Source organism: Myxocyprinus asiaticus, chromosome 3 (genome assembly GCF_019703515.2).
Source record: "Myxocyprinus asiaticus isolate MX2 ecotype Aquarium Trade chromosome 3, UBuf_Myxa_2, whole genome shotgun sequence".
NCBI classification, from domain to species: Eukaryota; Metazoa; Chordata; class Actinopteri; order Cypriniformes; family Catostomidae; genus Myxocyprinus; species Myxocyprinus asiaticus.
In genome coordinates this window covers 6,672,874-6,685,278 of record NC_059346.1, presented here as the reverse complement: position 1 = coordinate 6,685,278, position 12,405 = coordinate 6,672,874, and the positions used below count along the sequence as shown (strand labels likewise).

The 12,405-nt window shown below is 36.8% G+C and overlaps 1 protein-coding gene across 1 annotated transcript in view; it reads left to right on the top strand.

Annotated features, from left to right (window-relative positions):
• Positions 1–12,405, top strand: part of ddr2l (discoidin domain receptor family, member 2, like) — a 71,451-nt gene that overhangs the window by 32,800 nt on the left and 26,246 nt on the right. The window contains exons 3-6 of the mRNA XM_051679766.1: positions 2,148–2,250; positions 2,563–2,791; positions 8,248–8,395; positions 8,938–9,043. Of these exons, the coding sequence (XP_051535726.1) occupies positions 2,148–2,250; positions 2,563–2,791; positions 8,248–8,395; positions 8,938–9,043 (586 nt within the window). The remainder of the gene's footprint in view (positions 1–2,147; positions 2,251–2,562; positions 2,792–8,247; positions 8,396–8,937; positions 9,044–12,405) is intronic.

Below are 12,405 nucleotides of genomic sequence, written 5' to 3'. Positions count from 1 at the left end.
GACATAAAAGCATCATAAAGTTTAATCTTGACCGCATCAGAGAACAATCAAACCAATCCTCTTCCATAGAACAAAGGATTGTGAGCAACACTAGCCTAAAAAGCATGCGCAAATGCATCCACTTGAAATGGTATGGCAATATGGACACTTCTGACATGTTTTTTCAATAATTATCTTTAGGGATGTACTAATATTGATCTTGCATACTTTATAGTAGTGGTCGACCGATATGTTTTTTATTTAAATTGCCGATGGCGATATAGGGTTGCCGATATATCACACAATTTATTATAGTTAATAACATATACATAAGATATACTGTATGAGCGCTCCACAGGAAGAAAACGCTGGATTTGCACAAGCTATGTGAGGTTCGTGAATTTCATCTGTTTGAACTAGGTATCTGCATATTTGCAGACGGTATGCGATAAAATTTTTATTGATATTTGCCTTTATATAATTTGAAAAGGCAGTTCAAAGTTACAGGGAACAGTTAAGGAGGGAAAGAGAGAGAGAATGAAACACAGTTTAAACATCATGAGCTCCAGCGGGTCTGATTCTCAGGACAGTTCAATTGAGATGGTTGTTGTACACCTATCCATTGTTGTAGTAACACAAAACAAACTGTGATTTGGTGTTTACTTGTATCAGACAGCTCCTTCAAATGCAAACATTCAATTCTCAGTGCCTTTGCAGTTTTAGAAATTAATTGGCCAAACATCAAATTTATAGACTGATGCCGATAATTGAAAAATTTGGTCGACCACTACTTTATAGTATACAAGGTGGAATTCAGCCTGCTGTATGTGTCAATGACTATGTTTACATGCATTTGAGAAAACAGTTTATTCCAGGGTTTTTGCAGACAGCGGCATTCTGACACGTCATTTAAACGACAACGCTGATTTCCTTAAGCCGTTTAAGGGATTAAGAGAAAGCAGTTTAATACACCCAGGTTTCTCCCGAAGAACGCGGCTTATGTGTGCATGTAAACGTATAAGCGCTATTCTTAAGGAGTGCACATGTGCGTGAGTAGACCGGATAACAAACATCATAGGATGGAGCCCAACAAGTCAACACAGCGGAAAGAATTCAACATTTCTGGGAGTACAGTGGGAAAGCACATACACTATAAACTATACCCATTTACACACACCAGTGTAAAATATTGACGGTCCCTCACGTTCCTGTATTTGCACTCGTACTCTGACGGAATCCCAGAGTTTTATGTAAGAAGGAAACCCCACTATTGCAGTGAAATTCCATTGCAGGTCGCAATAGAAAGTTAATGAAAAAACACAACAACAACTCTGGAATATCTGGAAATAAAGCGAAGCAACGGGGAATAAGGCCGTTTTCACACCTGGTTCATTTGGAGCATTTGTTTTGGAAACTGGTGCATTTTCTCCCTTAGTTCAGTTCGTTTAGGCATATATGAACACGGCAATCGCACTTGGATCTGCACCAAACAATTGGTCCGAGACCACCTAGATGAGTTTGAGACCACCGCGTTCCAGTCAGAGGTTGCCATGACTGCAACCTCTGACTGGAACGCGCATAGACGTTTTGCATAAGCGTGACTAAACAACACTTGAAAAAGTGTTCAGTTGACAAAATTTTAACAGGTATATCATTTTAACCGTTATATCAATGGATGTGCTAAATCCCGGAACAGTGCACAAACATTCTGACCAATAAGGGGATAGTTTGCTTACATGTGACTTTTATTGACACTGTTTTGGTCCGTTTTGAAATGTTGCCTTGTGAAAGTGAACGAAACCAAGAGGAAAATGCAACATTGCAACAATTTTAGCCCTTTTTTCGGAACAAATCAAATAAGCAACAGGTCTGAAAACACCCTAAAATAGCAAAGGCTTCATCGGATGCCATGTTTGTTATTTACACAAGCGTCGCAGGGAAATTACGTTGCTGTGGAGTCAAGCCGCATATATATAGGAGTAAAGAGTATGCCACTTATACAGTGCATGTAAATGGAAATGCCACTTTTTCGCAATACACCGCTTTCTCGCAATTAGCCGCTTTTTCGGTGTCCATGTAAACATAGTCAATTATTAATGTTTGTATGAAAGCCCACTCAATCCACTGCTTCTTTTGGATTCACCTTTTCATATTTAATTATTTTGCAGCTCAGTGTCGTTATCCTCTCGGTATGGAGGACGGGAGGATCAAAAACGATGACATCACTGCCTCTAGCCAATGGTATGAAACCACTGGCCCTCAGTATGCAAGGTAAGATACATATGATACAACCAGGAAGCAATGCTTGACAGTCATCATCTTTTATATTCCATGTTCCATATTACTTTTCTCTGCAAATTCCAATGCTCTCCTCAAAGATCTGTTGTTTCTTCAAGGTATGGCAATCCAACCCTAAGGGTCATTGCTTAAAAGATCTCTTTAAAAAGTTCTTAATGTTTTATGTGATGCTGCATCCACATTGATAGGCAGCTCTTCATGGAATCTGCACACCATCTGCCTTTGAGACATTGTGAGTATAATGTAAGTCTGTCATTTAAATCTAAGCATCTGTCTATCGTTCAGGTTGAATAGAGAGGAGGGTGATGGTGCCTGGTGTCCTGCTGGTCAGCTGCAACCCTCTGATGTTCAGTATCTTCAGCTGGACCTTCGTCAGCTTGTTTTCCTCACCATTGTTGGTACACAGGGTCGATACGCACGCAACTCTGGTAACGAGTATGCACGCAAGTACCGTATAGAGTACAGTCGTGATGGACACCGATGGATCTCCTGGAAAAACCGCTTTGGCTATGAGGTACAAAAAGAAGCATGTGGAATATGACTATGGTATGATATGTTATTATAATATATAAGATATATTGCCTAGATCAGTGTCAAATGTGGTTATGGATAACAAACGTAATAGGACGGACCCCAAAAACAAGTCAACACAGCAGAAAGAATTCAACATTTCTGGGAGTACAGTGGGAAAGCACATACACAATAAACTATAGCCATTTACACACACCAATGTAAAATATCAACAGTCCCTCACATTCCTGTATGTGCACTCGTACACCGGAGGAATCCCAGAGTTTTATGTAAGAAGGAAACCCCACTATTGCAGCGCAATTCCATTGCAGGTCGCAATAGAAAGTTAAGGGGAAAAAAACACAACAACAGCTCTGGAATATCTTGAACTCAACAATGCTATAGCGCATTTTACAAAACATTGTGCTCCAAAGCAGCTTTATAGAAAAAATTTAAATAGAGAAATAGAAAAACATTACAAAGAAAAACCCAGTGAGTAAGCCAGAGGCAACAGTGCAAGGAAAAACTCTCTTAAGATGTTATATAGAGGAGGAGGAAATATTTTCAACCTGTGGCTGGCACATTATTTAAGCAAATGTACATGCATAAATACATGTATGCACAAATGTTAATATTAATTATGTAATTTAGCCATATAGTATTAATGATAGTATTGATCAATTTGTTTAATTTTCTTTAGGCTATTTTACTACTGATAAAGTAATTATTAGAGGTCACACGATAGTAGATTTTGACGATACCCATAACTACGGTGGTGCAAAAGGCCAATAACAATTAATAAGCTGATAGTTTTTTTAAACTGTGTGATGAGGAGGAGAGAGAGAGAGATGCATGCAGCCGAGTGTCATGTGCATTCTGCGTTGGGCCAGAAGGCCAACAGTGTGAGCGTCACACGGAGCTTGTGTGTGTGCCGGCGACTCTGTGCTGGAAAGCACTTTTATGTTGTGTTTCAGTTGGAAGTATGTGTTATTAAAATCTTCGCGATTGTTCACCCGGTTCCCACTTCCTCCTTCGATAGGGAAGGCAGTGATCTACCACAGTGGTGCCGAAACCCAGGAGTTGGAGGAAGACTTGCCAGCAGACACACACACACACACACACAGCTCCGTGTGATACTCACACTGTTGACCTTCCCGGCCCAACGCGGAATGCACATGCAAATTTGTGACTTGAATGACTTGATATGGCTAAAAATACTAGTTTGTGAGTGAAACGAATCTGCTTGTTGTATTTCACGAGTTGAGACTTTTCTAACGTTGTGACTCGTGACTATTCAATCTATATGATGTTATCTATTCCCATTATGATTGTTGTGTTCACGTTTCATATATTATACAGTGGAACTGTCAAAGATGAGCGCTGTAAGTGTCAGTGAATGAGATGTGCATCCATAATAGAGGTCGACCGATATATCGGTTTTGCCGATTAATCTGCACCGATAACAGATGTCTGGAACTATCGGTTATCTCCAAAAATCCACACCGATAGTTTTTCCCCATTGTGTCTGGTGCTGGAGCAGCTAGGAAGGGTTCGCTGTTGTTATACATTATGAGAGCAGCCTCTTGAGGCAAAATCAAAACTATCACTTCACTGATGCCTTGTAGTGTTTGTTTTGACACGTGAGACTATACTCTGCATGGAGCAGAACACTTCAGATTCGGATTTAAAACATCAACATTGAAAAGGTATGTATACAGTACACTACAGTACACGTTGTCATATCATTATAAAGTAATTCATTTGTTGACTAGATGCTGCATTAGTAGAGAACAGCAGTATGTTTGCCAACAAGGCAGAGAGGACGCTTACATTAAAGCTAACCTCAAGTTTAGAACAATGTGGCAAAAATACATGCAAGTTCTACCCAAATGTTTAAATGTCATGATTGTTACCATCTATTACCATCTATTTGCATGAGTTTATATCCAGCTGGTCAAGTTTATGCATTCGTTAGCCAGCTAAGTTGCATATTTAAAGCTAGTAACATGAGAAAACAAATTAATATCTTCATGCAGCCGAGAGAAATGTATAAACAGAAACGCATCTGATTTCAATAAAAAAAAAGTTATCCTCACTCTAATACAATGACTTTAGATCAATCACATTCTTGCGCTAAAAAAGGCTAGACACAGCGCTACAAATACAGTTTAACAGAAAGCAGGTGTCTCAATATGCTTTTAAAGTTCTTTTTAATTAGACACAGCATTTAAAAAACTGACGTTGAATAAACAAAAACAAAGGGAAACAAAGACATTCGTCTAGCATGCGTTTACATAGAAAAACAAATGGATGGTTGCATAAGCGTTCGGTGTGAACAGCCCCTTACAGTTGGTGGAGGTCTTTGGCCGTCGTGTCTTGCTCTCTCTTATAAGCGTTTCTCAGATTAAGCAATGAGTTGTTTAAATGCTTTGTCAGGAAAGATGTTCAACTTGGAAATGTGTGTTTCGAGATCCTCACGTTTGGTTCCATTCTGTTGTGTTCCGTCTGTTTGAACAGCCCCTGTCCTGGGCTCATATTCTGAGCCACTTCACCACCGATTTCAGCCGAATACTACTGCTATCTGTGAATATTGCTACTCTAAATACAACTCTCCTGAATAAAAAATAATGTATTTCACTGTTATTATGGAGTAGTAGGAATCAGTGCAAGTGTAACACCATGTGAACTGTCTATGAAGCGTTTTCCCCCCTCATTTTACTTTTGACTTAATATTTGAGAATATGGACCGACTAAAACGTTTTATTTATATATTTTATGCAGATTAGTTGAAATGCTCTTTTTTTTAACAGCCAGGATAGAAATGTTCTATGCAATAATATAACGGTACTGAATGGTTTATGTATTTATTGAACCCTCTTGTGGACTAAGGAAACAACATCAATTTAAAAATCAGCTGACTTTAAAATTCGAAAATGTGTTCATATACACTACCATTCAAAGGTTTAGGGTCACTTACTCATTCTTTTTTTTTTTTTTTCACATTTTAGAATAATAGTAAAGTCATCACAACTATGGAATAATAGAAATGGAACTATGGGAATTATGTTGTGACTAAAAAAATCCAAAATAAATCAAAACTGTGTTATATTTTAGCATCTTCAAAGTGGCCACACTTTGCCTAGAATTTGCAGACATGTACTCTTGGCATTTTCTAAACCAACTTCTTGAGGTATCACCCTGGGATGCTTTTTAAACAGTACTGAAGGAGTTCCCATCTATATGCTGGGCTCTTAGTGGCTGCTTTTCTTAATTATTCGGTCCAAGTTATCCATTTCAAAAATGTAAAAAAAAATGTCGTTTTGTAATTAAATAAATGAATATGTTGGCACATATATATTTTTGTCTACAAAACTAATTTCAAACATTTAAGTATACGCCTTCAGATCAAAAGGTTTTTAAGATCATGAGAAACTCTTCAGGCAAGTGACCCCAAACTTTTGAACGGTAGTGTATATTAATATTTATATATTTATTTCATTTAAAAAAGTACAATACATTTTCATGGTTCAGTTAGTACTGTTTATTTTTGTAATTAAATTCAGCACTATTTTACTTTTGAGTGTTATTTTTTCATTCAGTATCAATTTTAAAAACTATCGGTTGATTAATCAGTTATCGGCAGGTACTGCCCAACTTAGTTATCGGTATCGGTAAAATCCACTATCGGTCGACCTCTAATCCATAACACACACAAACCACTGCTGCACTTGCAGTCTTGCTGCTCTCATTAATATTACACCATGTATACAGAGTTTAGGGTTTGTATTGTGTGTTTTGTTTAACTTTCGTTACATGCTGTTCATCTCCTCATTTTGGTTTAATGCACTATCACAGCAGTTTGAAGTTAATTTCTCTCTCTCTGTTAGCGAGGCATCAGGATTACCGGAAACACTCTTATAAATGGGCACCATACAATTTATGCAAGTGTATTGTCATTTATTTCTCATTCAAATCAGCATTCATCTGTAATATAGGCACATTTCTGGTTCATGTTACATCTACCAAACCTTAAATAGCAGCAAGTCCAAATTCCAAGCTTTTAAATGAATTATCGGTTATCGTATCAGACCAGAAATTCCATATTGGTGCATTCCTAAAATAAAGTGCTGCAGAACAGAGCATCACAGATGTGAGATATTGCTTAAATATAATACAATTACTATTGATTTATTATTATTATTATTATTACAAGTAGTAGTAGTAATAGAAGAATTACAGTGAATATTACATAACTTCACAGTAATTATATTTTTCTGTCATACATTTTTTCATTTAAATTTAACTTTTATTTTGACTGAGCTTTTATTTTGAAGTGTTTCTGAGTTGAGATGGCAAAGTGACTCAAAGTGATTATTTAACTGCAAAAGGCTGCTATTTAATTAAATAAGTATGTACTCTGTATTTGCCTCGTGCTACAACGTGAGCAGTCGTTCGCTGCTGTCTGCTACAAACAGAGCATGCAATTCTCATGATGGTGTTTTCCATGTAAGAGCCAAGGAGGAGCTTTAAAAGGTACATGCAGCAGGCAACATGTCTCCTCTCCACACATTCACAAACACTCGCATTTGAAGCACACAGCTCATGCAAACTATATATTTATCTCATTAAATTGCAGCCTTTGTGGGTAAATAATCTTACTAGGATATAATGTGATTTTAATTTGTGCACTGAATGTTTACAGAATGACATTCGTACATCAGATGGTATCGTTTTTGGTATCGGAGCATTTTTACGAGCACGAGTACAAGTACATGAGTGTGGTAGCAGACCTGATTCCGATACCAGCATCGGTATTGGGACATCCCTAGTTTTGATGCCAGCTAGTGTCTGGCGCATTCCACTGGGTAGCCCCGCCCACAGTGAAATCTCATTAGTCCAAAATCTTGTTCCACATAGCAATTTATTAAACATCAGATGCATTATTTTATTGTATTTTTTTATTTTCTTCCCTTTTCTCCCCAATTTGGAATACCCAGTTCCCAATGCGCTCCAAGTCCTCATGGTGGTGTAGTGACTCAATCTGGGTAGCGGAGGACGAATCTCAGCTGCCTCCGCATCTGAGACCGTCAGTCCGTGCATCTTATCACGTGGCTTGTTGATTGCGTTACCGCGGAGCCCCACCGAGAGCGAGAACCACATTATAGTGACCACGAGGAGGTTAACCCAACGTGACTCTACCCAACCTAGCAACCGGGCCAATTGGTTGCTTAGGAAGCCTGACTGGAGTCACTCAGCACACCCTGGGTTTGAACTTGCGACTCCAGGTGTGGTAGTCAGCGTCTTTACTTGCTGAGCTACCCAGGCCCCCTCATCAGATGCATTATTTATTTTGTCACGAATTTTGGTTTTCAGTGTGGACAGACAAATTGCTGTCATGTGTGGACACGTGTAATGTGAAGTAGCCTATGTAATGTAATCGGGGTGTGTTCTGCTCTCCAGATTATAATGGGCAATGTAAACACATATGACTCTGTGGTGAGAGACCTCAATCCTCCAATCATCACTCGTTTCCTGAGGCTGATTCCCGTCACTGATGCTGTACACACTGTGTGTATGAGAGTGGAGCTGTTTGGATGTCCCTGGTTTGGTGAGTCCTAACAATTACACACATATATAATTACATAAAACAATAATTACAAACTAGATAAAATATGAACTAGAAAAAAATATGAGTGGTGCTTGCCACTTGCCATGTCTTTTTTGCGCTTGCTTTTACACAAACTGTTTCTTGGGCAGGAAAGCGACTTACAAAAGACGGATAATATAACAAATCCATGTTTATTCATGTACTGTCGACAATTTGCCACACTAGCTTTATAGACGTGTGAGCTACTGTCTGCATGATCTCAGGCCGATCATGCTAATTCAGTTTCATACTTGCATATGGGCTACAGGCTGAAACAGCACGATTTGGCAGTGAGGAGAGGAACTCAAATATCCTTCATTCAAACAGCTGGGGCCAATGTAGATTTGCCCCCTAGTGTCTGATTAGCTGCAAGTTATTTTCATTTGACCTCATGTACTGTAGCGTTTTTAAAATGAGCCAAGGCAGCTGTGCAATTACGTTTTAGAGCTAAAACAATATTACAGTTTGGGACCCCTTTGTCTTTTCTTTGTCCTGGTGTGCAGATGGCCTGATGGCATACAGCTCTTCTGAGGGTCAGACTATGATGGCTCCAGGCTATCCCATTACACCACTCAACGACTCCACATACGATGGCGCTCTAGAACGCAGGTGACGTTCTAATTTAATACTGAAGGATTCAAATAATATGTATAGTATAGCTTTAAAGGTTCAATACAAGTTAAGTTCAATCGACAGCATTACATTACAATGGAAGTAGAGAGAGATCGATATTTACCGATTAATCTGTGCCTATAGTTGCTTTATGTATTTTTTTATTCCACATGTTCCTGTGTGGCCAGTGCTATTTTGATTAGATAATGAACCCTGTCAGCACATACATTGTGTTTTGGACTTTATATCTTGTGAATAATAATAAAAGTATTCCTCATTAAACCTCATCTGGTGAACTATATATAGACAAAACTCTTTATCTGGTGAATATATAGGCTATATATAGCTTAATTTGGTAAATACTTAAATATAGAGCATTGTAACGGAGCCAAGTCTCCGTCATTTTAAAATAAGAGCCCCTTGTGTTTTGGGCTTATTTACAGTTAAAGTCCCACATTATGTACCAAATCTTCATTTTTTTCTGGTTATTATTGGGATTTTGGTTGAACAGTGAACTGCATTTGGGATTTTATTCATTTTGGAGTCTTGTTGTCTCACGTCTTTGTCTGTCATATTAAGGAAAGACTACGATTTCTTTTTTTTAACATTCTTCAAATTGATTTTAAAAACTGTCATCTGATTAATCAGTTTTCAGCCTTTTCCACTACTTTATTTATTGATATCTGCAAAATCCACTCCCCTCTAAAACGCTAAAATTCTCATCGTTAGTACAGCCACAAGACGCAAACAATATGCATCTTGATTTTAGTGTAATAAACTTGTTTACTAACCTTCTCTGTGTAAACAACTTCACTGCCATGAATCATGATGATGTAACACAGTAAACCCTGTAATCTTGCAAAAGCGATGATTTAAAGAACTTTACAGCTCAAATAATCCACGAGTTTTAACAAAGAATTAATAAAATTCTAAGCTTTTTAAAGCCTACAAAAACTGTCAACATTCACTTCCATTGTAAGTGCCTCACTGTAACCTCGATTTGTGCTTCTTTTTTTAAAGAAAATGAGGGACAAGTAGAAATAAATCAACATTAGTCACAAATGCTGTCGATTGAGCCTAACTTGTATTGAATCCAGAATATTCCTTTAAAGAGTTCACCCAAAATGAAAATGATGTAATCATTTACTCATTCTCATGTCATTCCAAACCTTCTCATGTCATTCCAAACCTATATGAATTTATTTCTTCTGTGGAACACAAATGGAGAACTTCTAAAGAATGTCAAAGCCACTGTTTTCCATACAACAAAAGCAATCAGTGACAAGTGTGTGTCAAGTTTCAAAAAGGCACCATAGAAGTAGTCTATGTAATTTGTGCGCTAGATTCTAAACCATACGATAGTTTTATGTGAGAAACAGATCAAAATGATCTTGTTATTCACTAATAATCTTTGCCAGAGCATGCATATTAAAATATGAATCAAATACATTAATTTATAATTATATATAATAATGTATAATTTATAATTATTATTAATGTATTATTATTATTATTATTATTATTAATCATTATAATAGCTATTATTAGTATTATTTATTAATAATTAATTAATTAATAATTGATTAAATAATATTCAAAGTTTGCTGGTTGTTTTTGGTTATAAGACACATGAGAACCAATGGCATTTGATGTCAGTGATATCAAACCTCGTGAAATGAGTTTCGACTAGTGCTGTCGATTAAGATTTTAATTGCAATCAATCGCATAATTTTTGATAGTTAATCGCGATTAATTGCAGATTTTGAAAGTGCTGAAATTTCACTCAATATTAGGGCTGCAACTAACAATTATTTTGATAATCGACTAATTTAACGATTATTAGAACGATTATTCGACTATTCGGGCGATTATTGCAACGATTAATCGTTACCTCTTAACCGACTATTCAGCTTGTGCCTTGACTTAAAAGGTTGTATTAAACATGCTTACTAACAATAAAGAGGACAAAATCATCTTTTAAAAATACCTCTAAATGACATTCACTGAATTACAAGGAAAATTATTACGTTTAATTGGGTAAAAAATTCACTGCAAAAAAAAACCCTATCCTTATCAAGTGTTTTTGTCTTGTTTTCCATTTAAAATGATCAAAAAACCTTAAAACAAAATACATTTTCTTTAGAAGCAGTGTACTCATTCATATCTTCTTTTTAGATATTTTATAATATTCAAATATTAAATATTGTATTCAACATTTTCCGCTAACAATTTTTTGTTGTGCAGTAGAGCTCCTAAAGTAAATGTAGGTTGTTTTAAAGGAGACAGATATTTATATTGGAAAACAAGCCAAAAAAGACAAATCCCAAAAACATTTTTTTTTTGCAGTGTATAATCTTTAACTCACAAAAATCAAACGTTCTTCTTAATAGAGCTGCGTGTTACAAATTTTCTTCACAATAAGATATACACTGTGACATACATATTATGATTCACTACACCGCGAGCCATAACCTTATAATCTAGCTGCAGCAAACGCACACAAGAAACGAGCGTCCCCGTGCCAGAGAGTGTATCAGCCGGGAGATTCAGTCTCTCCCCCTTAGATTGGGTCACTTCATGCGACTCATATAAGCGGCCTTGACCGCACAGAGAAATGGCAGTTTCTGAGTTTTTTTATTTACATGACCCCTTGTTATCTGAACTTTAAGAAAGGATGCATTAAATATATAACACCGGGTTGTTTCATTTTAGACGCTCTGACATGCATGTCTTGCTTAAGAGGAATGCCAGATCCTGCTCCGCTTTATTTCATGATGACAGTGCTTCTGTATTTACTTACTTTGTATTTTTGCAATATAATTCCTTTATACTTTGCGATCTACATCACCTTTTAGTCAATTCGAGCCGTCATTTATTTATAAAGCACATTTAAAAACAACAGTTGTTGAGCCAAAGTGCTGTACAGTGTCAGATAAAAAAAAAAAAAAAAAAAGCAAGGAGAGATAAATGACACAACATTTACAAGACATAAATTCTAATCCAAGTTAAAGGCTAAAGAAAAGCAATGTCAGTTTAGATTTAAATATGGTAATAGAAGTTGAGGATATAATATGCAGGGGCAAGCTGTTCCAGAGCTTTGGGTCTGTAACTGAGAAAGCCCTATAACCCTTGGACTTATGGTGAGAGCTGGGAACAGATAACAGTAAAAGATCTGAAGACCTAAGTGACCTGGGAGCAGAGGTGGATAGTAACACGCTACATTTACTCCGTTACATTTACTTGAGAAACTTTTTGGGAAAAAAATATTTTTATGAGTATATTTAAAGGTGGGTACTTCTCACTCTTACTCGAGTAAATTTCTAAATAATTTGTTTTACTTTTACTTTGTTACAATGGGC